General features: G+C 39.4%; 1 protein-coding gene across 3 annotated transcripts in view; it reads left to right on the plus strand.

Annotated features, from left to right (window-relative positions):
• Nucleotides 1-27,393, plus strand: part of HYDIN (HYDIN axonemal central pair apparatus protein) — a 312,800-nt gene that overhangs the window by 51,615 nt on the left and 233,792 nt on the right. For all 3 annotated transcript variants that reach the window (XM_088027478.1, XM_028090615.2, XM_088027479.1), the window contains exons 7-9: nucleotides 3,855-4,056; nucleotides 10,121-10,304; nucleotides 24,440-24,539. In XM_088027478.1, the coding sequence (XP_087883604.1) occupies nucleotides 3,855-4,056; nucleotides 10,121-10,304; nucleotides 24,440-24,539 (486 nt within the window). The remainder of the gene's footprint in view (nucleotides 1-3,854; nucleotides 4,057-10,120; nucleotides 10,305-24,439; nucleotides 24,540-27,393) is intronic.

Raw genomic sequence — 27,393 nt, forward strand, 5'->3', positions numbered from 1 at the left:
ATGTTTTAATTCTATCAGTTCCCAAAGGATAATGACAATAATTCACAGTTCACAAAGCTCAGCAAACCCTTGTTAGTTCAAATACTGCTGGAAACTAAAGCAAAAAGAATGTCATAAAAGGAGTCAGAAGAAAAAAAAAGACACATTACTTAAATGGCACACTAATAATGCTGATGGCAAATTTTTCAGCTGAAATTATGGAAACCGTAAGACAGTAATGTGATATTATTCAAGTGCTTCAAGAAAAATAAGGCTAATTTACAATCCTTTGCCTATTGAAAATATCCTTAAAAATGAAGACAAAACAAAGATGTTTGTAGACAAACAAAAAAAGTCTAAAAAACTATAAATTCATGGTTGACATTTTTCCCCCTTCATCACAGTGAAGAAGCCATTCCATTTTTTTTAGTTTCCATTGCTCCAGTTGAAAAGTTAGCTGTAATTCTAACCATGGGTCCTTTGAAGATAATATGTCTTTTCCTCTGACTGCTTTTAGGACTTACTCTTTGTCTTTGATTTTCTTTAGTTTCACTACAATATATTCATATATTAATTTCTCCACTTGACATCATTTGGGCTTTTTGAATTGTAAACTGATGATTTCAATCAATACTAGAAAACTCTTAACCATCAGCTCTTGAAATACTGTCTTTGCTTCATTTTATCTTTCCTTTCCTTCTAAGTTTCCAATTAAACACTTATACCTTCTCACTCCATCTGCCTAGGATTTTAGTCATCCATTGTTCATTTTTCATATATTTTTATTTCTTCATATTGCCTTTTGTGTTTTCTGAACCATGTTCCATTTCGCTAATCTCTTCATAAAATTATTAAAATTATTTTATTAATCTTATTCATAGAGATTTAAAAATTTAGGTGATTTTATTTTATTTCTATAAGAGTCTAGTATGGCTCTTTTCCAACTTTTCTAGATCTTTGTTTGATTTCCCACTCCTTGGATATAGTTTCAAGGTCATCCTTTGTTTCTTTAGACATAGTTGGTTTACAATCTATATGTGATGATTCTAGTATATAATTCTTTGTTAATCTGTTTCTGTTTTTCTTATATCTGCTGGTTCAAACAAATGGAGTTTTGTTTCTTGGCATGCCTGGTTATGTTTGGATGTGTATTTTTAAAAATGTTGAAAAATTTGAAACTTTGGATATAAGTACTTTCCTCCATAGAGAAGTGAGTTGCTCCTGCTAGGTTTCTGAGAGTGAAACCAGTCCATGATCACCAAATCCAAGGACTGAAGTTCTCTCCAATCATAGACAATTCCAGCATAATATTTAACTCTGAATTAGGGCTAATCTACTTCTAATTCAAACTCATCTAGAGGGTGCAGTCCTCTGAGGGTAAGCTTGTTGTGGAGAAGAAAGTCTTTTTGTTTGTTTTAAGCCCCCCTTTCTGTAGACTTAGGGTTTTGATTGCCATCCCTCCTGCCTGCCCAGGAATGATAGCTCAGCATTGCCAAGAGTACCATATCCTTGGGTCAAGACTTTCTTCCATGCTCACTGATCTCTTTGGTCCTATTTTCCTTTAATTTTTGGGCTGATAGTTCCTTACTGTCACGATGGCTCTGAAGTGACCTTAAGAAGATGCTTGTTCATATTTTGTCCAGATTTTAAAGTTATTTTAACAGGAAAGTCTATTAACATACTTTATCATTGCTAAAAAAAGAACATTACCTATGTCTCATTTTAAATAGTATGTTGAGCCAGACCTATTTATGGTTGCCTTAGTTTCTTTAAGAAAGGAGCTACTTTTAAAGGGAAGATGGAAGTTGAGGTTAAAAATGTAATTTAAAAAAATATAAACTTATTTTTATTTATTTTTTATTTTTTAAAGATTTTATTTATTAGAGAGAGAGAGAAAGCACAAGCAGGGGGAGTGGCAGGCAGAGGGAGAAGCAGGCTCCTCGCTGAGCAAGGAGCCCGATGAGGGACTTGATCCCATGACCCTGGGATCATGACCTGAGCCAAAGGCAGACACTTAACTGACTGAGCCACCCAGGCATCCCTATAAACTTATTTTTAAAAGCCATAAAGGAAAGAATTAGACTATATAAGGACTAAGAGAAAAGAGACTTATTCAGAAAAATAAAAGTCATGGAGAAGTTCAAATATCTAGTGGAGGAAAAATTGCAACATGAATGACAGAGCTTATTTTTTAATATCAAAAAAGTCTCACAAATCAATAAGCAAAAGGTAGACTTCTCAAAAGGAAAATGAAAAAGGCCATAATAGGCATCTCACAGAAAAAAGTCTTTAAAATTCTTTAATCTATGAAAAGATGTTCAACATCATCCATAACTAAGACTATGCAAATTAGAACAACAATGATTTCTCACTTATTATTAAATTTAGCTCATCAGAAAGTTTAAAAGTTGAAAGAGTACATACTTTTATTTAGGAGGGGAGTACATGAAAATATTAACAGCTCTTACCTTTGAAAGGCTGGCCTAGGATTGAGTGAAGGGGAGAAGACATTTTATTTTCACAGTATATGCTTTTATAGTATTTGGGAAAATTTTACTTTATACATTTTTACAGAAAAGTTTAAAATTTTAGAGTCAAATGCCTACTTTTTCTTTAAATTTTGGGGAAAGTTTTTCTGTGTTCAAAGTGATGGAGCATAAAGGATGTTTGAGCTGTATAAAGCATTATTAATTTACTAAGTGCCTGCTTGGTTAATACAATGGTGAGTGGAGCAGAAATGTTTGCTAAAAAATAAGGCACAAGTGCTTATGCTTTCTGGGTTCTGATAAAATTACAACAGCACAGATCCACAGGACATTCCTTGTATTTAAGTATTTCCTTTTTCTACTTTGATGTCCAAGTGAGGCAGCAGCTGTGACATTGCAGAAATCAGGTAGAACATAGTTTATACGTTTGTGTCTCCTTGGAAGCCCAAGGGGCCTCATGTTTTACCTAGAATCAAGGGAATTGGTGCATCTTGAATGAAATCAGGAACTTAAATTACTATGCTGAATAAAGGTATTCTTAACATTAAATTTTTAAAAATTTACACATAGCTTTGGTCTTTCTATTTTGTTTTCTTTCTATGTAACTACTCTCTAGATATGTGTGAGTGTGTGATTTTTGTTTTAATTGCTGTTGAAGGAAGTGATTCCTTTTAAATAGTTGTGTGTTTTTTTTTTTAACTAATGAAGTTATTGATTCTTTCTTTCTGATCCCCTTTGATTGGACTTAGATCCTTGCATGCTGAGCAGCTCGTCTTAGATATACTTGGTACAGTTACTTTAAGAATCAGAATGCCAACTCATGCCTGGGATAAAGAGGAGACATATGGTTATAATTCTAGAACTCACGTGCCCTCATGGTCAGGCTGTAGGACTTAAAAATATTACAAAGAAGGGGCACCTGGGTGGCTCAGTCGGTTAAGTGTCTGACTCTTGGTTTCGGCTCAGGTCATGATCTCAGGGTGCTGAGGTGGAGCCCCACACTGGGCTCCGCACTCAGTGCAGAATGTGCTTGCCCCTCTCCCTCTGCTTCTCCCTGTGCTCTCTATCTCTGTGTGTGTGTGTGTCTGTCTCTCTCAAATAAATAAAATCTTTAAAAAAATTACAAAGAAGAAAAGGCAACACCCACCATAACAATTCATATTTTATGTGATTTTTACAGTGACCAAAGTAAGATAGTTTGATTCTCTATAACTACATCAAACATAATATTTAAGTTTTCTGATCATGTCTGATCTCTGGATTGATGGGGAGGGGGGAGGATAATGAAATGTCTAATGCTTGTGCTATAACTTCACCTTGGGGAAAAGATAGCCAAGTAGTCATTCTAGAATAAATCTCAAAGTGTGTTTGTACTTTGTTAATTTCTAGGTGAAAAAGTCTTTTTATCTCTGTATGGAGCTGCCATAGACATGAATATAAGGCTGGACAGGAATTCCTTGATCATTGAGAAAACCTACATATCTCTGTCCAATCAACGAACTGTGACTCTTCACAACCGCAGTAACATCATTGCCCATTTCCAGTGGAAGATACTTGCTACCCAGGAAGAGGAAGACAGAGAAAAGTATAGGTTTGTAAGAAAAATCACCAATATGCTGTAATTTGGGGGAACTCAAAGCTCAGTTATTATGAAAAAAATCTGTGACTTTTGTGGTAAGTTTTTAACCAACTCAAACAAGGTCAGACTTTTATAACTTGGTTCTGGTGTATGATGCTCCTTTTTTTCGTTTAAAGAACTTGAATTGAGCTATGTGGAACACAGTGTTGTCCATCCCCGGTTAATATTAACCTGGTTATAATTTATTAATAGCTAAACTCCTGGATTTTAAAGACCAAATATATCATTTTTCACTAGTCTCTCAAAACTAACGTACAGGACTGTATTTTGTTTCACAACCCTAATCAGATTGGTCAGATTTCATAGTTTCTAAAAATAATCTCTTTTGGATTGGAATCAGTGTGGATTTTTTTTTCAGTGAGAAAATATTTCCAGAAAATATGAAGAATGAGGGAAAAGAAGGGCTTAGATATAATGGCTTTTATATTCTCAGCTTTAGTAGCCTTGCTCAATCCCTGCTAACCATATAATTTAATAATGATTTCTTGTTGGTATCTTTAATCTTCTACTTTTTAAAATATTTCAGGCAGTGGAGAAAATTAATGAAGTGGCAAACCAAACTCTTTGAACTAATCTCATCACTGTTAAATTTTGAATATTTCTTTTTACTGAATCTATCCCTGCCTCTTTTAAAGTCCATTTTCGTTTTTATCTCCTTCCACCCTCCCTGAATTAGCACTTTCACTGCTTTCATTAGAATTTATTTCAGCCTTTTTTATTTGCCTCTCCATTTTCATTAAAGATTAGCCCTGGGAAGCTTCAAAGCTTTGTTTAAAACCAAGTTAGTATGTGATAAAAATAAAAGTCTTAGGTCCACAGAAACCAGGCAGAAATCCCCCAGTGTTCTGTCCCTAATTGAATCAGAAGGAGCCTTGACAATGGCAGGACGCAGTGGACCAGAGGCTTTATCATTCAGACAATGAGCTTTAATCACTGGATTGCCACTGTGCCATCTTTAAAAAGTGAGAAAAGAAAAGCCTTTCCTGCTAAAAACTTCAGTTTGCCTCATAGCATAGAAATACCAGTAGTTCAAAAAGGCAAGAGGAAAGTGCTCATCCACAGCTCCATCTGTCCTGATTCCCCCATTCACGAGTGTCCCAACAATCAGAATGGCCCAAGCATGCTTAAAAATAAAATGGGAGAGCAGGTACAAACAAGGGAAACTCCAGTAAACACAGTGTTTCAATATCCTGCTTGTCCTGTGGGCATAATCTTTTGGGGAGAATGGGTACACACTATCAGAAGGAAAGCTAGCTTTACCTTCAACTATGTGCATTTGACCGTATGTATAACACATGACTGATGCCCCGCCAATGTCCAAAAAGTGTTTAAGGAAGCTAATTTCAACAGTGAAACTCAAGAAGAACTTAAACCCATTATTATCAGAGGTGCCAGGGATAGAGAATATAATTTCAACAATGTCTGGATAGACATTTCTTTCTTTTATTCCTCTACTTTACCACCCCCCCAATACTCACACCCTTTTATCTCTTTCATATTATCCTGGGGCTTATTCTTCCTTTTCTCTTATGTTGTCTTTCTTTTGCTATCTTTCTTGCTCTGTTGGGTCCTATAGCAATTTTTTTTTGTAGCAAGGGAATAATATGGAATGGCATTTTCATAATTGTGATTGGAAGTCTACTTTGATCATCTAGGATTTTGCCCCTCCATTAAACAATGAACTTGAAAAGTGGGTTCAGATGACTAAATAAGAATACTTCCATTTTCACTTTGAGTGACACATGGCAACACAATTCATGTTTCTCCAAACTGGATTGGTTGATCTAAGTGAAGAGGTCATTGAATATACTGCTCTTTACCTTTTCCAAACTCTACCTTTCCTAGGGCCAGATGGGTAAGAGGGGAAATAGAATTAGAGGGGAAATAGGCCATTTATGCCCAATTTCTTATTTGGCCAGGTTGTCTTTTCTGTTTTATGCCTCTCTTGTTCCTTGTTATATCCCCAACCATGCCATAACTTTCATTTTTTAATGTATTTTTTTAAATTGATGTTCGTGTTATTCGTCATGAATTCTTGTACTGGACATAACTAGCCATGGAATGCCCATTCTCTCAAAAAGCAAGACAGATACAGGGAGGTTTGCCTTTTACTGAACATTTAGTTTGGTCCTCAACTTGGAACAGAGAGGATCTGTTCTAAATGGGCTCATGCATACTTTGAGAGAATAAAGTTTCCCTTTGTAGCTCCCCAAGGACCCAAGATTTAAAACCTCAGTGTAGATTTTTAGGTGAGACTCAAGAGTCTGCCCACTGCTGTCCAGTTATAATATGGCTTAAAGCTCGTCCTAAGGCATTCATTTTACAGAAGCTGAAAGTTGCTCAGTGGTCGCATTGAAAATGCTGTTCACTTTAATGGATACCCTCAAGACCCTATTCTAGTCATTGGGGTTTCTGTCCTCCAGCATCTTTTTTTAAAAGATTTATTTATTTATTTAAGAAATCAAGTGCAGGGGGGAGGGGCACAGGGAGAGGGAGAGAGAGTCTCAAGCCCACTCCTCACTGAGCTCAGAGCCCCTGATGTGGGACTCAATCTCAGGACCCCGAGATCATGATCTGAGCCAAAACCCAGAGTCAGACACTTAACTGACTGAGCCACCCAGGCACCCCTGTCCTGCCGCTTCTTGATGATGTGACCTGAGTCAAGACTTGGATATCTCTTCTCTCTGTGGAGGAATTCCAGCCTTAATCAGGAATAGGAAACCCTGTTCCTTTCTGGCAGTTTATTATTTCCATTCCAAGAAGGATGACTTACTCTTTACCTATCAAACCAAAACATGTTGGTACAAACCTTAGGACATATGTCCATATTTGAGGTCCTTGGGCTAATCCCAGGCTCTAGACTCTAACAATGAAGATGTCACTCCCCCTAGGAAGAAGTTTTGGGCTTTAAGTTTTGTTTTTGTTTTTTCATTTTTTAAAACCTTCAGAATGAGATATAGGGACCTCTAAAAAATTATCTTTTGGGTCTTTCTCTTTGTTGATTTTTTTGGGGACTTGCAGAGAAATTGATCTCTTTAGAAAAAGAAGGTGCATTCATCTCTCTCTACTTCTTCCCTCTTGTCCTGAGGATTATGAAACATCCTACAAGATTCTTTCATACTCATTCTTACCACAGTTTATTATATTCAGAGACATGGCATGGACTTTTGAGGATTTTTGCTCCCATTTCTCCATGAAGGTCATGGCCATTGTTTTAATAGCATTTGGCTCCAATTCTAGATTTGTTCTATACAAGAACTCCTAGAATCCTCCATGGAACCCCCACAAAGTTGTCAGCATGGATTTATTCCACAACATTCAGGTGCAGGAAGTGACATTTTCTCTAGATAGATCAGTTTTAATTGGGCTTTGAGCCTGACACCTGGCTAATAATAAATTTAATCTTAGCTGTGTTTGGGAGTCCCTTCTCGTCCCCAGGGTGATACAAGAATCTAAAGACTTGGATGGTACTTGGTAAACAGGAAGGCAGACCTAGTCTTCACTTTAGAATAGTCATCACTGAGTTGCTCAGTGTCCAGGGTCACATGGTCCATTTGAAGATGGATGACTTCATCTTTTCCATGCCAAGTGTGGTCCTGAGAGTATTTCTCTCTTGAAGGCCAGAGCTCTAAGTTTTTAATCTCCTCAGCATCCAGTTACACTTCTTGGGGGTGCTGCAAAGGAGCAGGGTCTCTAGCACCTCAAGATAAGGGAGCATTCCTGGTCTAATGCTACTGTACCTGAGACACAAGGCTTTCCCATTCATTATAATCCACAGGCTGGACTTGATGCCTGAAAGTGGCTACCAGACCATTTGTAAAATGGGTTACTGAGAGAGAGGGCTAGTGTGTTGTTCTGCTCTCTGATGAAAGGTTTCCTCATCTGTAAAACAGAAGCACCTCTGAATGTAGGAGACCATGAATAGCAGCAGGACAAGATGGCCCAGCAATAGACTGAGGTTTATAGCAGCCCTTTTTGGAGTCAGCTCAGCTCAAGGTGTCTCATGTTCCCTTCTTAGACTCTCAGCCATGGCTCCAGTTGTCTAATCAGAGGGCAAAGAGGAAGACATACAGTGCATCATGACCCCGTTTGCATTATGTAGCTGTGAGTGATTCATGAGTCCCAGCAGTGTGGGAGAAGAGCATTTGGGGATTTTTGTTTCATTCTCTTTTGCTTTTTTTTTCTTTTTATTTTTTTTTATCATTCTCTTTTGTTTTCTTTTGTAAGGTTTGAATCAATCATATTCATCAGTTCATGCAGTGTATCATCCTTGTCCATATAAGACATTTTATTTCCACACCGCACTCCCATTAACTCCCTAAAGAAATGGAATGTTTATGATTCCCATTATTTGTTTAAATAATCCTTTAATCTCTCCCATCAAATTTACCCACATTTGTTAGTATTATTGCAAGCACTTTGATGAACATCTTTCTGGCTGTGTCATTGTTTATATCCATGGTTGTTTCTTCAGGATATATTCCCAAAGGTAGGTATCATAAATTCCACTCACATGGTTTCCTTTCTTTCTGTGGACTGACTTCTCTTTATTTGTCCTGCTCTGTGAAGCAGTGTAGAAGGATGGCTGCTTTGGTTACCTTGGACACTGCTTCTTTCCAGCTAGCAGTGAAAAGGAAGCACAGGGTGCTTTCTTCCTGGGACACAGAACACATTGAACCCATTTCTTTGACTTCTTTATCTTCTGTGACCAAAGGGCCCTGAATGCCAAGTCATTAAAAAAAGCTGTTTGGGGGTGCCTGGGTGGCTCAGTCGTTAAGCGTCTGCCTTCCGCTCAGGTCGTGATCCCAGGGTCCTTGGATTGAGCCCCGCATGGGGGCTCCCTGCTCAGCAGGGAGTCTGCTTCTCCCTCTCCCACCCCCCCCGCTTGTGTTCCCTCTTTCACTGTGTCTCTCTTTGTCAAATAAATGAATAAAATCTTTGAGGAAAAAAAAAAAGTTGTTTGGCATTGCTGAACATACAGTCTGCATGAAGTCGTTTAGAAAGTAGTTGGGGCTGGGACAGGAATTCAGTGACCCAGAGTTCTTACTGAGCACTCAGTTAGCTGAATAAATTGTCTGTCACCATTGGCAATATCAGCAAAATGCTGGGAAAATGGTCCTGTGTCCTGGGAGGAGATAAAATCCAGTCTTCAAAGTGCAGATGAAGTAACAGGTACTAGGAGTAATGTGAACACAGCTTTGGTGAGGACAATGAGGAAACGGTTGGGGAAGGCTGCTTTTCTGACTTATAACAATGGATATTAAGAGCTAGAAGGAGAGAAAAAAATGAGGTGTCTTTAGGTGTGGTTTGAGCATTTTATAAGCTTGAGAGCTTGGTAGTTGCCTGTGGTTGACACAGAGAGAAAACAATACTCATCGAGTACCTGCTCTGTCCCAGGAACTGTCAGGTCCTTGATCACATTTTATCCTCAACACGTCTTTATGATGGGGGAGCTCCTATTATCTCTATTGTACAGGTGAAGGCACTGAGGCTGTTAAGAATTCAGGAACCTTCAAAGTCATAGAGCTAGTAAATGATAGCAGAATCAGTATCCCAGCCTAGTCCTTGCTGGTTCCAGATTCTGTTCTCTAGGTAACTAACAGCTAAGAAAGAATTAAGGCTAAGTAAGTTTAAAAAGAAATAAAATTGTTTTTCTAGTGTGAGAGGCATGGTAGATATTAAATATTTAAAAAGCAGCCTGGGAAACATAATTATCTGAAAGAAAATATTTGTCTAAATATACATAAATGCTCAGTAGTAAGCAAATGAGCATTGAGTAGAACAGGAAGCCCAGGAGGGCTTGTTGAAGGAAGTGACTAAAGTTGAGCAAACTGATGCTCTTGAGAGGTTAAAGTCCAAGTTCATTCAGCTCGTATGTTACAGGCTTTCGGCAAAAAGGGACCCTCTAAGGGTGATGGGCGAGACCACTTTCAGGAGGATGGACTGAAGGGGGAGCCCTTTACAGTGTTCTTCATGGGAACACCAAAAGAAATCTCATTTCCTGTCTTTTCTTTAGGGTCTGTGATGATCTGAGCAAAGAGGAAAAGAATGAGACTGATGAGCTTCTTGAAGAGTGCATTATTGATCCTTCACTCCGAGAACAACTTTCCATTCTCTCCCGCACCTTTGAGAATCAGAGGAGGCTGGTTCAGGCAGACAGCATGCTCTTCTTGAGTAACATTTTCACTCTTGAGCCCCTGGTGAGCATATAAATAAAATCTGACCATACAGTAAACATAAGTGGGGATGCAGGGCTTATTTTGATAAAAGTACTCACTCTGGGATTGATAATGAGTTCTGAGAGGATAAAGATTTCAGCTGAAGGCCTCATATCAGTATGAGATAGTGACTGAAGGCTAACGGTAAGAATGCTCACAGGTCACATTCCCCACCAATTGCTGTGTTAAACACATCTCATGTGTGTTACTCAGTTTATCTCATTTGTATGTATGTTATGTTACAACAACCTTCTATCACCAGTTCTGCATTCTACAGATGAGGAAATTGAGACAGAAAAATTCGGTAACTTGCTCCAAGCCAAACAGTGTCTGCATTTAGAAATGTATCCCTGAGCAGCCTGACTCTAGGGCAGGTTTTCTCAACCTCTGCACTGATGACCTCTAAAGCTAGGTAATTCTTTGTCCTGTACATTGTAGGCTGTTTAACAGCACCCCTGACCTTTAGCCACCAGTTGCTAATTATGACAGCCCACAGTGTCTCCAGCCATTGTTACACGTTCCCCTCGTGGGCAAAATCACTTGGGTTGAGAACTGCTTTGTGCTTAATTCACTCAATAAAAAGTTACTGACTGTGTGTTCTATATTAGGGACTCCGTGTGTACAAGGCACAAGTGAACAAAACAGACAAGTCCTCGACCTCACTGGTGAGGGCTGGGCCAGACCTAAAACAGGGTTGGTCTGATTCCACAGACCCAGCTCTTGACCACATTCCCTACTGCTTCAAAATGAAAGTAGCTAATGCCTTCTACATTTACTATGAGCTAGGCACTGTGCCTGACCTTAACACGTAGCAAGCATGGAATGATGGGAGGGTGGAGATAGCAATAGAAGTTGAGAAAGCCTTGGGGTGCTTGGGGGCTCAGTTGGTGAAGCGTCCAACTCTTGATTTTGGCTCAGGTCATGATCTCAGGATTGTGAGATCAAGCCCCACATCCAGCTCTGCATTGGGCTCTGTGCTGAGCATAGATCCTGCTTAAGATTCTCTCTCTCTCCCTCTGCCCCTCCCCCTCCACTCGTGTGCATGCTGGCTCTCGCTCGCTCGCTCGCTCTCAAAAAAGAAGTAGTAGTAGTAGTAGTAGTCATCGTAGTAGTAGTAGTAGTAGTAGTAGTCATCGTAGTAGTAGTAGTAGTCATCGTAGTAGTAGTAGTAGTAGTAGTCATCGTAGTAGTAGTAGTAGTCATCGTAGTAGTAGTAGTAGTAGTAGTCATCGTAGTAGTAGTAGTAGTCATCGTAGTAGTAGTAGTAGTAGTCATCGTAGTAGTAGTAGTAGTAGTCATCGTAGTAGTAGTAGTCATCGTAGTAGTAGTAGTAGTCATCGTAGTAGTAGTAGTAGTCATCGTAGTAGTAGTAGTCATCGTAGTAGTAGTAGTAGTCATCGTAGTAGTAGTAGTAGTAGTAGTCATCGTAGTAGTAGTAGTAGTAGTCATCGTAGTAGTAGTAGTAGTAGTCATCGTAGTAGTAGTAGTAGTAGTAGTCATCGTAGTAGTAGTAGTCATCGTAGTAGTAGTAGTCATCGTAGTAGTAGTAGTAGTAGTAGTCGTAGTAGTAGTAGTAGTAGTCATCGTAGTAGTAGTAGTAGTCATCGTAGTAGTAGTAGTCATCGTAGTAGTAGTAGTAGTAGTCATCGTAGTAGTAGTAGTAGTAGTAGTCATCGTAGTAGTAGTAGTAGTCATCGTAGTAGTAGTAGTCATCGTAGTAGTAGTAGTAGTAGTAGTCATCGTAGTAGTAGTAGTAGTAGTCATCGTAGTAGTAGTAGTAGTCATCGTAGTAGTAGTAGTAGTAGTAGTAGTCATCGTAGTAGTAGTAGTAGTAGTCATCGTAGTAGTAGTAGTAGTAGTCATCGTAGTAGTAGTAGTAGTAGTAGTAGTCATCGTAGTAGTAGTAGTAGTAGTAGTGGAGAAAGCCCAAAGCTAACTGGAGCTGCTGGATTGTTACTATTCAAACCATTTGGAGAGAAGATATGGGCACATGGACATTAGAATGCAAGATCACTGGTGGGAAATGCCACTGACTTGTGGAGACCTGTTTTCCTTATGTCTGCACTTCCAGACTTTTTAAAGGATAGAAGATAGAAGGGGATTCCACAGAAAAATAAGTTTCACAAACAGGGTGTTCAATATTGTTTGAAAGGTTTCTTTGCTGTAAGATGTCTAAGTTTTTAATATGATAATGTGCATTATAATTTTCAAGAGAGCCTTCTCCTTGGAGACATGCTTTGGGGCTATTGTTTTGCAGGACCTGCTGTGTGAATCTCTGGTGAAGACAGTCAGTATACTAGTTCAGATGTTGAGGTGATTATCATAGGCCAAATTAGAGACGGTTTCTTGGGAGCAGAGCCTTGAATTAGGTCTTGCAGGACAGGGCTTTTGAAAAACAAAATGGGGGTTGTGTATGGCATGGATAATTCAGGGTTCCGGAAATGGATCAGTTTGCTTGAAGTAAAGGGTTAATGTGGGATAATAAGGTTGGAGATAGGACTTGAGGCTAAATTTTCTCTCACCTCAGAATCTGTCCAGGGCTCATTTGAGCAAAGGGATCCTCGGATATGATGGTTAAAGGTTAAAACAACATGAACATATAGTCTTGGGAGGATTGGACAGTTGCCTGTGATAATAGGTCAAGCCAGAAGATGTTAAGAAGTTTAAGAAGGCATTATAAGTCCAAACGAGCAAGGGCTGAGTTGGACAGAGGCAAGGGAGGAGCAATCAGTCATGGTAATCTTAGACAACGCTGGTAAGGTCCAGAGTATAGACAGTCCAAGATTCTTCCCAGCTGGTATGGGAGATCCAGGCTGATGACTGCTGTCCTATTTGTCACAGCTTTCTGGGAATGAATGGCTCTGGGATGGCAAACATTGGTGGTCAGGAGGAGGTGGGAGGCCCACAGGTGAGTTTTGTACATTTTCAATTCAGGAAGTTGAAAGACTAGGGTTACCTCAGATTTCCTTCTCTTCATGAGCTCTTCCATAACTTGAAGCTGCTTATGGAGATGAGGGAGATATATGTATGTTAAAATGTGGCATTTAATATGATTGCTTTTGAACTTTAGATAGGAACTGAATTGGGTGTTATTATCACAAGGCATCTTTTCACCATTAGGAAGAAAAATCTTTTAAAAATAAGAATATACAGAAGTGGTATCTTTTAAATAAATGAGACTAATTTTGTATATATTGTCTGAAAAAAATCACTGGAAACAGGAAGGGGATAATATTCACTTAGAGTATAAGTGGTGTTTATGGCATCTGTAATGATTTTGTTTTTTCTGTACACTATTCTCTTTTCTTCTCATAGTATTCATTAGCCGGTTCTTGACAGTTTTTGCAAAATGAAAATGAAGGCATGAAACTTTCCTAGTGTCTCCTTATTCTAGTCAAAACAGCTGAACTCAGTGTTATTAACAGTGAATTATTTATTAATGTAAAATCTCCCTTTTTCCCCTCCTTCAAGATCCTAATGGTTTTGTAGAAATGCAGTTCTTGAGAATGTAATATAATCTTACCTTGTAAATTAATTTGAAGCTATTTGATAGGGAAATTTTTGCCATTTTATTAACTTCTTGATGCAAATGTGAGCTATATGCATTTTCTGCTGTTGAGATTTTCGTTTTCTGATACAAGTATATAAATGCTACAGTAGTTTTGGATGAGAGAGCTGGGAAAGGACTTTTATAGAAGAGATGAGAACTGAATTGAATTTTGGAGGAAGGAAGATTTAAGTAAGTGGAAAGGAAGGAGGATATTTCTAGTTGGAGAAATTGTGAAAATAAAGTATTAAATAACAATGAATGGACTAGTTTTGCTGGGTCAGGCAGTCATGGAAGGAGGGGAAGGTGAGTAGAGGAAGTTTGGGCTGCCTGGCCAACCTGTTGAACTACAGACTGCAGGCTCCCACTTCCCACAGTGCGCTTCTGCACATACTGGATCAGAGGGGGGTTAATGTGTGTTCCTTGAAAAAAGGAAGTTCTGTGGTCAAATAAGTTTGAGAAATACCAGTTCAAGAGAAAATGATTCTCTGGGGGATAGAGTGCAAGCAGTATTTCCCCATGACCACAGACCTGTTCTCCCACACAGCATCCCTAGTATATTGGAGACTCACTGTGGGGCTTGGAGCAGGTACATGATGTGTACAGATGCTTTAGAAATATTATCTTGGTAGACATGAGTGGATCAAATTGGAGGAGGGTGGATTGGGGCTGGGAGGGTGGTGCAGGTCAGGCAGGGGAACTGTGCTAGTGCAGGAAGTACCAAGGAGACTGAACATCTCTGCTGGCAAGTTGAGGGTGATGTGTGAAGGTCACGCTGACTTGGATGGTCAGCCTGCTGATGGCTGGAAACCAAAGGAAGTGGCATATGTGAGAGATATTCAAAAGAAAGTTATTAAAGTGCTTTGTGATTGGTTGTTGAGGGTGTGACATGGTAACACGTGTCTCCTCAGATCTGAACTAGAGTGGCTGGGAGAATTATGATGTCTTTGATGGAAATTACCATATCAGGAGTCTTGGGTTTAATTCCCGGCTTTGCCAATAGCATGTGTGACCTTAAACAAGCCATTTGATCTCTCTTGGCTTTGGTTGCCTTGTATACAAAATAAGGATGTTGAGGTAGGACACGTAGATGCTTTCTGACTCATTAATTTTGATTCTCCAATTTGGGAACAAACTCTGACTTCCTTAAAGTCAAGGAGTGCCTTATCCTTATCTGTGCCTCAGGCCTACCATAGTGCCAATAAATGGAGGATAGAAGGAGGGAGGAAGGAAGGAAAGAAGGAAGGAATGGAAATCAGTTGATGATCTTGAGTCTGGTTCTGAATACGTTGAATTTGAGATGACAGTCGATATCCAGAAAGTTTTGGAAATGCAGTATTAAATATGGAGGAGAGGAATCAGAAGTGGAAGTAAGATTTGTGAGTATTATATAGACGTCTTCATTGAAGGCATGCAAAGAAGATGGACATTCTAAGAGCGGAGCAAACTAGGACAATTGCAGAGGGCCCAAGGCAGCCCCTATATGCTCACCTTTGGGGACCCTGCAAAGAGAGGAGAGGCTGTAAATTCACAGAGAAGAATGGCTAAGGGGAGAAGCAGCCAGCTGGGGGCACAGCAACATATCTTACACGTCTTTCTACCCTGTTCTGGCAGGTTCATCACCATTTTCTCCTGAAGTTCTCTTCTGAATCTTGCTCATCTATTAGATCAGCTATGCCAAATGGCCACTATTTAATTTCTGACAGATGAGCTGTGCATCAGCGATTAGTTTTTTATTAGGGTGTGATTCCTTTTAATTAGCTTCTTGATATGAGTTGAGTTCACAGGAGAAGCAGGGAAGGTGAAAACCAAGCAGTGTTACCTACTGATCTGAAAATCAATCTCTAATGGATACCCTGTCCAAAAAAAATAAAAGGCAGATGCAGGGGCTTAGAGACCACCTAGCTTTCTGGACTCTTCAGCCTCTGTGTCCACTGAGGAAGGACATTGTCTCCAAATGAGGTAAACTTAAAAAGGAAAAAAAAAACCTATTACCTTAGGGTCTGGAAATCAATAAGAAATGATATGCTTATTTTCTCAGACCCACATCTAAATATCTTGGTTCTTCAGTGCATCACCTAAAACCAAGTTTAGGTTAGCCCTTATTGTGTTCTGTGCATACTGAATGTTCTATGGGAACACTGTTCCTATTCTAGAGGCTCTTGTGATTTAAAGCAAGTAGATTTAGGATCCAGATCAGTCACTGTCCCTAAAATGCCCAGAGGTGGTGATGAGTTTGAATTTAATAAAATTTTATTAATTTGATAATGTGAGAAGTAGCCTAACTCAATGCTGACCCAAACTCTAGGTCTGCAAGTTCTTATTCTCTTTTACCACCTGTTCACCACTTGGCCACTAGGTAGTTCCATTGTCTTGGCTCACTTTCTTCTCAATATGCTTATTGTATAACATTGCCATAGAGTCTGTTGTTCTAACCTTGAGTTATGCTGGAGCATCTTGGGTACATACTGATATGGTCTCAATGCAGAGGTGGGAGTTTGTCTTTTGAGAGACCCCAGAGGTGTTCACTGGTAGAGAAGGTAGACAGGGGTAGACCGGGACCCAGAGTGACCATCAGGGCAGATACAGGACAGAGGTATGGGAGGATTTTTTTTTTTTTAATCTTTACTTGGTAATTTATTGATATTCTACTGGTAGGCCATGATTGTTGCTGTAGTCATCAATACACGCGGTATATTATTACTATTTATATCAAGTTCCTCATGTCAGTTCTTTTGATAATGTCTTGGAATATTAGCCTGAAATTTTCCATTTATGCCTTGCTGAGGGAAGGTACTGGGGTTCTGTAGAATACTGATTATTTCTCAGGCTATCTGCTTCTGTGTAGTTCTTTCCCCCACTTTGGAAAAAAAATGCAAAATTGAGTCTATTATGAATGTTTTGTGCCTTCCAGAAGATCAAGTGGAATTGACTACTTTCAGAAATACAATATTCTATTTTACTAGATGGACTCTGGCTATACAGAATTTTGACAGTGTCATTATGTTATATCCTCTGCGTAGGTCTCTTGGGTACCCTGAGTGAGAGAGATTCAGAGACAAAAACCACAAATCTGAGAACCATGAGGCAGAAGAACATCACAGGGCAAAAAGAGAATTAAGCTTTCAATTTCCGTGGGTATCTGGGAGTCCTCTGAGAAATCACAGCACAGATGTGCTGGCCTTGTTTCTGGACTCTGGTACTTCTGGCTCAGGTCACACTTCTAAGATGCAGCAATTTTCTGAATGTAAAATGCTTGATCTTTTCTCAAAAACAAAGGCCTGGGAATGTAAAGATGCCCAAACTGATCTTAACTGATTGCCTGACATCGGTAAACAGGGGATAACATTTCTACTTCTGTTAGCAAATGTCTTTTCCATCAAAGAAAACTTCTTCTAGTATCCCTAGCTTTAAGCTTTAGTAAGCCTCAAAAAGGGAGGGAAATTTGATCATTTCTTTATTACCATGTAAGTAATAGTAAACCATGCTTTGTTGTCACCTAAGCCTACAGAAAACGTGGTTCAGCAATTCAGACTGAAAGCACAGCTCAAATTTAGTTTGCCTTATTTTTCCCAAATCGGCATAGCATGTAAGCTAAGCAGAACCAGGTTGGGTAGAAGCCTAGATAGCTACCAAAGAGGAAAGATCTAGCTCTTTACTGCAAACCCCTTCTACTTCTTGTACCATTAGTCATGAGTCACGTTGCAAACATGTGGGAGCTGACTCCTGGGAAATGGACACCAGAAGGGAGAAAGGAGGACAGGAATCTGCTGAGAGCAAACTGTTCTTGACTAGTCACAGCTCTTCTGTCAGTATGGTTTTCCATCCTTCAGTTTCCCTTTATTATTGTTCATCCTCTCCGATCCTTGTGCTCAGGCAAACCTTTTCCACTTGTGCTGGTACATCCACTGTTGTACTGGAGAGCCTTTGTAGGTGGAGGGAGGCCTGGGGGAAGTCTTAGAAACAGCAGAGTTCCTCGTGGCTCATTAAATAAGTAAATAGCCTTCAGTGTTGAAAGAGACACGAATCTGTTCTCTCTAGAGAAGGGCGTGAACATCACACACAACTGCCTCAGCTCCTAGAAAACCGCAGTGGAATTTTCATTGCATATGGGTTGGGGTATCTCGCTGAAGTCAGAACACACCTTTAGTGAAACTTGCTCTGACAGATGGCCAGATCTTAGACCCCTCTCTTAGAAACCTTACTGGTCATTATTTTGAGAATCAAAACTTTACTAAAATCACAGTGTCTTGCCGCAGGAATTACAGTGGAGTAGAAAAGTCTCCTTGCATATCATGTGCCAACTCAGTCTTTTCTCTCAATGATAATTGGGGTAGTTTTCCTTCAATATGTTAGCTTCCATTTTTTTGCCTTATGTCTCTTTGAGACAACTCCTACTTGCCCTAAGTGATGATAAAAGGAGCCATGATGTCTCTCATTGATCTGGAAGATTCTAGAAGAGCAATTGTAGGTGGTGAAGCAGATTATAGTTTCTCATCAGGGCTTCTCTTTTTAATTGATTGATAGAAATTTGATTAAGAAGATATTTTTATTTCCCAAGAGAAATTTTAAAATTTTCCCTTAAATATGATAACACAGCTGAAAATATTTGTTTATGTAGTCAGGAATTTTTCCATTTTGGTAGAACACGATGGAATTCATCACACATTATACAGCTGCTCTTGAAATCATTTTTCACTGACCTTGTTTTGAACTGACTGCACCCTGACCCAACAAGGATAGCTTTATAAAGATCTTCCAATACATTTCTGAAGAGCTGCAGCACACTAATGTTGGCTGTGTCATCCAAAGGAACCTCCTGTGAGTCACCTTCCAAGGTACCTGAACATATGAGCATATAGTGCCTCCTACTTTGTTCACCAGATGGGAACACCAGGTCATGCTGGCCTCATCTAAGCCTGATTATCTGTTGTCGTGTTTTTAGGTTTCTTCTGGCATTTTTTTTTTTTTTTTTTTTTTACGATGTGAGAAAGGTGAGGACTGACCTTTTGTTATAATTGCAGGGGGGTTCAGGAAATTAAAAATATATTATAAAATCCCATTTCTCCCACTTTTGGTTGGTGTGGTCTTAGGTGAGATATTTAACTTCTGTTTGCTTTGGTTGTCTCATCTTTAAAATGGGGATAATACTTCACAAGATTGTAAAGTTTGAGGCGGATATTGTACATTAGTACTTCCCGCAGTGCTGGGAACATGAGCTCTCGGTTAATGGTTGCCAATATTATGATTTAGAGTTAGATGTGATTCAGTCTCATCAGATCAGGAAGTATGATTGGAAAGTATAACATTTGAGTGGCAAACATTTAGATCACTCTTCTAAATTTAAGTTGGGGATTAAAATGCAACAATAAATCGTGGATCACCACATCAAAAACTAATGATGTATTGTATGGTGACTAACATAACATAATAAAATAAAAAAAATAAAATGCAACTATTTTGTTTGACAAATGTAAGCATTATTTTCCAGATAAACCAAGTGAATTCAATTTATATGTAACACTGTTCTTGCAGTTGGGTTCTGATTTTGCAAAATTTGCAAAAATAATCCTTCATTGGAAGCGAGGGAGTAAGGGACGAAGGAAGAGAGAAGGGAGGGAGATGGGTGATAGGTGGGAAGGAAGGTGATTTTTAAAATATTTTCTTTTTCATTTAAGGATTTTCAAGGGAGATTTTTACAAGAGCCTCTTTAGTCATTGTCAATGTAAGTTTTTAAGAAGATAATTTTTTAAAAAAGGACACTTTTCTCAAGACGGTATCACTGTTCATAACCACTGTTATGAACTAGTGGCAGTGTGTTCATAGACATCTTACAAAAAGTCTCGGAACTGAATCCGTCAAGTTACTTGGTTGGTTGTTCTTGTTCCAGAAGGAAACATGAAGTTCCATTTCCAGAGATATTTGATATTTGAGTAAAAGCTGCAATATGAGAGTTCGCTTTAGACCTGAAAAGTTGATTCAAATTCAAAGTTCAGTTTGAATTCAAAGTTGATTCCTTCTGGGAGATTCACTTGATCAATAAGTGAAATGCAGCTATGGATCTGAGGAAAAAAACAAAACATTAAGACCAAGAAGGAAAATAATTATAACATAACTGAAGGCCATTTTCACAATTATTTTCAACAAACAACCTAATAGTCACTTACAGTTCATATCCTAGATATGCAGTCTCTCATTTGGAGCAGGAGAATAGACAGTGATGGGAGAGGGGTCATACATAGAAGGAATGTAGAACAGCAGGGGTTCTGTGCCATGAGGCTGCTTTCTGAGGACCGGGAAGAAAGGATATTGATGGCAGAGCGGCCAGGGAAAATTCTGAATGTTTTGGTTTTCAGAAAGAGACTTTAGAACTGAACAATAACAAAGGGAACATTCTTTTCAGAGACTTAAATGACATGGAAGTTAATTTCAGGAGGGTTGGAGAAGTGATGTGAAATGTTTCAGAGCTATAAGTAAAAAGTGGGGTCAGTTTAGGCTGATAGCCTGTTTCTGAGGTTTATTTTCTCCGATTTGCTAGAAAGTGCTATGTTGAGTTTTTGCTCTAAAGAAATAGAAGTTATTTTAATCCCGACTGAAAAATAACGGTCCTTCTACATGTTCCTAACTCCTTCAAATGAAGGAGATTGAAAACATCTCTCTGTGAGAGGAAACTGAATGACCACACTTCTGTTTTTACAGATACACATAGTCCTCTTAATGTACATTATACCTGCGACAAGCCCAGGAGAGGGTTTTAGAATAGCATTTATCCTTGAATTTCCTCCCAGAGCTCAGTAAAAGCTGCAAGTTACTAACAGCTGTCTCAGACCCAGTAAAACCAATGCAGCCCAGGATAAGAAAGCACTGAGCCCACAGTCCCATTCACTCAGACTGAAAACCCTGTGGACTCAGATTCCCTCACCAAGCAGAAGGTCTTCTCTGCCCAAGAAGCCTCTATATCAGACGATCCTTTTAGGGATGACATCAAAACACTAACACGAGGGCGCCTGGGTGGCTCAGTTGGTTAAGTGACTGCTTATGGCTCAGGTCATGATCCTGGAGACATGTGATCGAGTCCCGCATCAGGCTTCCTGCTCACGGGGAGTCTCCTTCTCCCTCTGACCCTCCCCACTCTCATGTGCTCTCTTTCTGGGCGCCTGGGTGGCTCAGTTGGTTAAGCGACTGCCTTCGGCTCAGGTCATGATCCTGGTCATGATCCAGGATCGAGTCCCGCATTGGGCTCCCCGCTCAGCGGGGAGTCTGCTTCTCTCTCTGACTCTTCCCCCTCTCGTGCTCTCTCTCTCTCTCTCTCAAATAAATAAAATCTTTAAAACAAAAAACAAAAAACAAAAAAAAACCTAACACTCCCTCCTCTGGGGAGCTTCTGGTCACCTCTGGAGTGTGTCTTCCCACCATTTTCCAACCTACCAGTGCTGATAATCAGACTTCTGTGATGATGGGGTGTCCTGGAATGCTTCTGTGATAGAACTTAAGTGTGTTGTCTTCTTGTATGCATATGGACCTTGGATTTTCTTCCTGGGATAACGATTTTGAAAGTGGTCTGGATGTCCTTCAACAGATGAATGGATAAAGAAGATGTGGTATATATATATACAATGGAATATTACTCAGCCGTCAGAAAGGATGAATACCTACCATTTACATCAACATGGATGGAACTGGAAGGTATTATGCTAAGTGAAATAAATCAAGCAGAGAACGACAATTATCATATGGTTTCACTAATAATGTGGAATATAAGGAATAGTGCAGAGGACCATAGGGAAAACTGAATGGAAGAAATCAGAGAGGGAGACAAACCATGAGAGACTCTGGACTCCAGGAAACATATTGAGGGTTGCAGAAGGGAGGGGGCTGGAGGGCTGGGGTAACTGGGTGATGAGCATTAAGGAGGGCATGTGTTGTGATGAGCACTGGGTGTTATATGCAACTAATGAATTGTTGAACACTACATCAAAAACTAATGATGTACTATATGTTGGTTAATTGAACTTAAAAAAAGAATAGATTAAAAAAAGAAAAGAAAAGAAAGTGATCTGGTTCACCCCAAGCAGTAAGATGCTTGAATTTTCCCACATGCACAGAGCTTATCTCATTTCCATTATATCCTTCTTAAGGACCACTTCCTCCTGTCCTGGTGAGACTTTTCTTTTTCTTTTTTTTTAAAGATTTTATTTATTTATTTGACAGAGAGATAGCGAGAGCTGGAACACAAGCAGAGGGAGTGGGAGAGGGAGAAGCAGACTTCCTGCCGAGCAGGGAGCCCAATGTGAGGCTCAATCCCAGGACTCTGGGATCATGACCTGAGCCAAAGGCAGACGCCTAACGACTGAGCCACTCAGGCGCCCCCTGGTGAGACTTTTCTAGCATAGGGTTTTCTCAGGATCCAAGGTAGCTCCTTTGGTCAGTCAGTTTGGATAGAAACAGGTTAGCTGTTTCTATACCCTCAAACAAAGCAGTGTCTAAACCCACCAGGGGAATACATTTGTCTCTTGGTTAGGAGGAAGCCCAGGTCTTCAACTGCTCTGAAATGGAATACCCAATGATGGACCCAGGAATGGATGAGTCACCTTTTATACCTGATCTCTTTGCCCATTCTAGCCATGGGTGTTCCTAACACTCCTTGTCACTGGAACCCCACAAATCCTAAAGGGGCCGGTATTTTCCATGTATCAGAAGGGAACAGGTACTGGTTTCAAGGTTTGGAAAAGTGCCACAGTGAAACACCTCAATACGTGTTTGAAAATGCTTAGGGCTTCCCTCTTCCCCACATGCTCTCAGAGGCCCCTTTCAGCTCTAAATTTGTATGACTTTTGTGGTTCCAGTTGAGAAAATGGCAGAAATAGGCTGCAAAGATGAATAGGCATCTGCTAAGAAGTACACAGTGTGCAAACTGAGTAGATATGACTGATTGGATAAATATGTTGAGAAATAGGAGCCACCCGTTGTTTAGGGCTGGGAATGAAGCAGTCCCTGTGCTCATAGGGCCCTCATCCTCGTGGGCTGACAGGGGCTGTAAGAGCTCCCAGGACCCCCAGGACGCTCATGCTCCTCCCTGCTGCTTCTGTGCTCTTTGTCATTGTGAAGTCAGGGGACGCTGCACGGGGAAGTGCACTGATCAGTCTTTTACCTTCATAAACAAACCCAACTGGGTCTAGTTTGCTATTTCCACCCTCTTGTTTTGATGTCTGCATTTTAAACCATTTTGTTCTCTGAGTCTTTCCTCCAGCACTGTGTTCATTTCAGCCAGACTGGAGTGAATAGAATATGGATTGGGGATTGTCTGAAACCAGAGCCTAATTATTTACCAAGTTGTCTTAGTTTTCTATTTAGCTAGTGGGAGCATTTAAAGATCTTTGGATATGATTAACACTTATGCCCTACTTGATCTATTTACAAAAACCATTGAAAAATACACGCTTTTTCTCCCCCAATTTTTTCAGTACTTACATCTTATTCTTTCCAGTTGGCATAAAAATAACATCAATTATAGTAAACATTTATTGAGCTCTTACTAAGTACCAAGTGTGGGGCAAAGTATGTGACCTGCATGACCTTGTCAGACTTTGGGTGGGAAACCCTTTGAGGCAGGTACGATTAGCATCTGCTATCATAGCCCTTACAAGTTAATGAAGAGGCCTCAGGTTACATGGTTAATTCAAAAATATTTTCCAAGAAATATCTCAAGGGGATTTCCATATGTGGCATGTTGTATTATAATTTCAAAACTAATAAAAATTATGACTTTTGAGTGGTTTGCATTAAAACCGAAAATATCACACTGGATTAGAATCAGTGTTTGACCTGGTCATTGTTTTGCCTTGGGCCATTATTATATTTTCACAGAATTACAGTATTTCATCATGCTGCCACCTCAAGAGTAAGTCCATCTCGACCCTGTGTGTGTGTGTGTGTGTGTATGGTGCAGCACCTCTCACAAATATTTTTAAATATTTGTGTGCACGTGTATCATCCCTCTAAGGTGTGAGTTCCATGCAGTCTCAGACCACACTTTTCTTCATCTCTGCAGCCCAATGCTGGCCATCTGGTGGCATAAAATGAATGTCCACTGAATGCACAAATATTGAAAATGTTCTAAACATCCTAGTTTCCTTTAGTAACTATATATTCATGAACTCACTGAAATTTGAAGCTCATTTCCATATTGTACCACCTCTTAACAAGTAGCATAAATTTACTATCTGTTGGGTAAAATAGTGCTTTCTTTTATTTGTTGTAAAAATATTTCCTTCAAGTTTCCTGAGGTTATAACATAATAGTAACATTTAAAAGCAGTGCCTTCTCTTCATCACATTGGCTTTCTTTTGTTTTTGTTTTTAAAGATTTTATTTATTTATTTAGAGATTGTGCAAGCAGTGGGGAGGGGCAGAGAGAGGGGGAGGGAGAGAATCTCAAGCAGACTCTTTGCTGAGCCATGACCCTGAGATCATGACCTGAGCCGAAATCAAGAGTCAGATGCTTAACCCACTGAGCCACCTGAGTGCCTCTTCATCACATTGTTTTTTAATGATTCTTTCATGGTTTTCAGGAAGGTGATGTCTGGCCTAACTCATCAGCTGAAATCACGGTGTACTTTAATCCTCTGGAAGCCAGGCTCTACCAGCAGACAGTTTACTGTGACATTTCAGGTAAAGACTTTCTCTATGTGGTAAACTCAGGTTACCAAGTGCCCAGAGCATCAAGTGGGGTATCTGTGTGTGTGTGTGTGTGTGTGTGTGTGTGTGTGTGTGTGTTCAGACTCTAAGAAGTACATGATATCAATAGAGGAATAATAGAGTCAAGTTATACACTTCTCATTTTTTTTTTTTCTAGAACAGATCAAACTTTGAAGTACGTTACATTTGTGGTGTGGTCGGGGCAGGGTGGGGATGGGAAACTGTGGATCTGGGTTTACTCTTGATTTTTAGAGCAGTAGGAATATTACTTGACACAAATTCTCAAAATTTTATTTTTTGTTCTTTTTATGGTATTTGGCTATTTAATTTTTTCATTTCTGAGTTTTTAATCAAAATAATGTATACCAGGGAGGATGGGAAGCCAGCCTGGCAGTGGCCAGAATCAGCATATGGGATATACAAGTAGAGTGGCAACCTGGTAGCTTCAGAAGATTGGATATAGATAGAAGCATTAAACAAAAAAGTAATCAGGATAACAAAAGCCAATATTATTTTTCACTCTTGGAGGAGGCAGATATATATACACACACACACACACACACACACACACACACACACACACACCTTGGAGAAAGGCTAAAATGAGTCTTTGGTATTGAAACGGAATTGGGGTTATCACTGTGAACCCATGGTTGTTGATATGCACAGATATAGAATGTATGTGTAAATGTGTGTATGTGTGTGTATATGTTTATGTATATTTCCTCCGTATGACCATTGAGAGGTCCTGGCAGCTTTGAGATCCTAGTATCAATGAGAACACCTCATACCCAAAGCTTGGTTTCTGAACCCAATCTCTTCTAAGAGGGACTTTTTCTAGGACTGAGGTAGGGAAAGAACAAGATGAGCCTGGAACATCCTTTCATGTCAGAAACTAAGGAAATGCTCAAAGAATGACAGGGATATGTCAAAATGATACAGAAGCCAGCAAAGGGACTCCCACTGACCAAATTTGGAACAAGTGAAGAATCAAGAAAATGATACTAATAGATCATAATCCATTGAATAAATAGGAATCTATGAATCCACTAAATAAAAATTTACCTATTTGGCAATCATTGTAATAGTGCAGGTAAAAAGCATTCTTAAGCTTTAATGGGTCTCAAAATATCCTACCTCAAAATGCTTATTAATTATAAAGGGGCAAAATCTAACTTTACAGTGAAGAAATCTGGGAAATGTTATTTTAGTTAGGGCCAACAGTAATATGGCAAATCAACCTCATGGACTACTCACTAGGATATCATCAGAACACAGCATCTCTTCAATGCTATTAGGGCCAAAATATCTAATATGGGTCTAATTGTGGGGAAACATTAGACTAATCGAAATTGAAGAACAAAACAAAATTACCAGCCTGTAATCCTCAAAGACATCAAGCTCATGAAAGTCAAGAAAAGACTGAAGAACTGTCCTAGATTGAGTGAGACTCAAGAGACATGACATCTGAGTGTAACACGTGAGCCTGGAGTGGATCCTTTGCTATAAAGCATATTATTGGGTAAAGGGTGTATGGAATTCTTTGTACTACTCTGGAAGCTTTTCTGTTTTTAAAAAATGTCTCAGAATTCTCTTTTAAAATGCTGGTGCCAATAAATAAGTAAAACCAGGTAGATAATAAGATTAAAAATCTAACTAGTAGTCTTTTTCTCCAGTGTTACTTTCAAGAAGCACTTTCAGCTCTTTCTTGTGGTGGTAATTTTCCGTGCTAATTCTATGCTTATATTGCTATTTGTTGATTTATCAGCTTGACATACTACATTTGAGTCTGCACTATGAAAGTTGAGGATTTAGTTCACATATGATCTCATTGTCCCCTTGCTGGCCTTATTGAGTTATAATTTACATGCAGTGAAATTCGCCCTTTTTTGGTGTACAGTTCTGTGAACTTTGACAAACCTAAACAGTCATGTAACTGGCACCAAAATAAAGATACAGAATATCTCCATCACACCATAAAGTTCCCTCATTGCCACTTTGCAGGCAGTCCCATTCCCCTACCTCAGCCCCTGGCAACCCAATTATTTTTATTATATTTTATTTTATGAGTTTTATTTATAGCCTTAAATATACTTAAAACTATATTTTTTGTTCCATCAACTTTATAGTATCTCATGACATGTAAGGATATTACCACCATTCCACCCTGTTTCTCTCTCTTACCTTCTGTGAGTTGTTCTACTTTCGTATTAGAATGGCTGGTAACCCTATTTAAGTTGTCTGTTGTGGTTTTTTTTTTTTGAAGATTTTCATTTATTTGACAGAGAGAGAGACAGCGAGAGAGGGAACACAAGCAGGGGGAGTGGGAGAGGGAGAAGCAGGCCTCCCACTGAGCAAGGGAGCCTGATGCGGGGCTTGATCTCAGGACCTTGGGATCATGACCTGAGCCGAAGGCAGATGCTTAACGACTGAGCCACCCAGGCGCCCCTGAATTGACTTTTTTGTACAGGTTTTGGATTCCTCCTCCCACTCCAACCAATGTTTCTAATTCTTCAGTTCTTCACTCTTGTCTAATTGTAGAATGTATGATCTTCTTTTCCTTGAAGACATTTTTCTCAGACCCTACCAGCTTCTCATTCTAAGTCAGATCAGCCACCTCCTACACAGTTGTTACTCAGGAATTTTTAAAGTTTCCATGTGTGTTCCATTATATCTTTTTACTCTCATTTTGCTCAAGTAGCTTCCTCAGAAAGGGTCTATAGGAGGGAAACTTTGATCCTTGAATGCCTGATAATATCTCATTCTGCCTTCATACTCACCTGATAGTTTAGCTGAAATTTCTAAGTTCAAAGTAATTTCTCTTCAG

Source organism: Eumetopias jubatus, unplaced genomic scaffold (assembly GCF_037043125.1).
Source record: "Eumetopias jubatus isolate StellerSeaLion01/CBP00866 unplaced genomic scaffold, mEumJub1_p1.0 scaffold_10, whole genome shotgun sequence".
NCBI lineage: Eukaryota > Metazoa > Chordata > Mammalia > Carnivora > Otariidae > Eumetopias > Eumetopias jubatus.